This window comes from Wasmannia auropunctata, unplaced genomic scaffold (assembly GCF_000956235.1).
Source record: "Wasmannia auropunctata unplaced genomic scaffold, wasmannia.A_1.0 LD321779.1, whole genome shotgun sequence".
Lineage (NCBI taxonomy): Eukaryota > Metazoa > Arthropoda > Insecta > Hymenoptera > Formicidae > Wasmannia > Wasmannia auropunctata.
The window spans coordinates 1-1,166 of NW_012041111.1; the positions used below are offsets into that span (position 1 = coordinate 1).

Consider the following 1,166-nt stretch of genomic DNA (forward strand, 5'->3'; position numbering starts at 1 on the left):
ATAAAAAGGAGTATGTGTGTGATCAGTGCGAAAAATGTTTCAGGTAAAAATGCTTCAATATAAATTAACAGTAACTTTAACATAATATCGTAATAAAATCATAATAGTACAATATATATGTATACATATATATATATATTTGTTTATTTTTTATCTTTTTGTTTAATTTTATTGAATCTTTTTTAGTTCGTATTATTTAAAATGGCAACATGCACAACGTGAACATAAAAAAGAGTATGTGTGTGATCAGTGCGGGAAATGTTTCAGGTAAAAATACTTCAGTATAAATTAACTATAACTTTAATCTAATATCATAATAAAATCGTAATAATACAATATATATTTTTTATTTTTATTTTTTCGTTTAATTCTATTGACTCTCTTTTAGTTCGTACCATTCGAAATGGCAACATACACAAGTTGAACATAAAAAGAAGGAGTATGTGTGTGATAAGTGCGGAAAATGCTTCAGGTAAAATGATCTTCTGTAAAAATAAATTAGCATTAACATTATGCCAATGTAATACAATTGTCTATTCAATAATACAATTGTCAGGCCGTGAGGCCAATTGAACAAATATTAGCAACAGGACTAAATATAAGAATTTCAATACTTTAGAAACAGTGTACTGTGGAATACATGATTTCTGATAAATCGAAATTCTTAAATTTGTTCCTAATATTTTCTCTATTATGCTTATGGCCTTACGTATAACATATGATATATTTATATTCTTGAGTAAAAATATATAATATTGACGTAATAACGATATATTAATTGATATTTATCAGAATTATTATATTGACGCTTCGTGATATTTGTTATGTCAACAGACTCAAAAACTATTTACGTTCTCACATTTTGTTGCATTTGCCAGTGGAGGCTCGCAAGTATCAGTGCGATATATGCCAGAAGAAGTTTTTATACAATAGTTTTCTTACTGTTCACAAACGTATTCATAATGGCGAACGGAGTAACAGAGAAAACTTCTTCTGTGATTATTGTGGAAAATGCTTCAGGTAAAGTTATCCTCGGTAAAAATAAGTTAGCATTAACATGATTTCAGTATTCATATAATACTCAATAATACAATTGTCAGTCCGTGAGCCCAACTGAAAAAATATTAAGAACAGGATTAAATATAAGAATTTCAATCTATCAGAAC

The 1,166-nt window shown here is 27.3% G+C and overlaps 1 protein-coding gene across 1 annotated transcript; it reads left to right on the forward strand.

Moving 5' to 3' along the window:
• LOC105460441 lies at nt 1–1,020 on the forward strand (the record flags this gene model as incomplete). The annotated part of the gene is made up of 4 exons (XM_011706890.1): nt 1–43; nt 187–267; nt 389–472; nt 835–1,020. Coding segments are annotated over exons 2-4 (328 nt in total), but the record flags the coding sequence as incomplete, so codon positions are not given.
• Nucleotides 1,021–1,166: the final 146 nt, after the last annotated feature.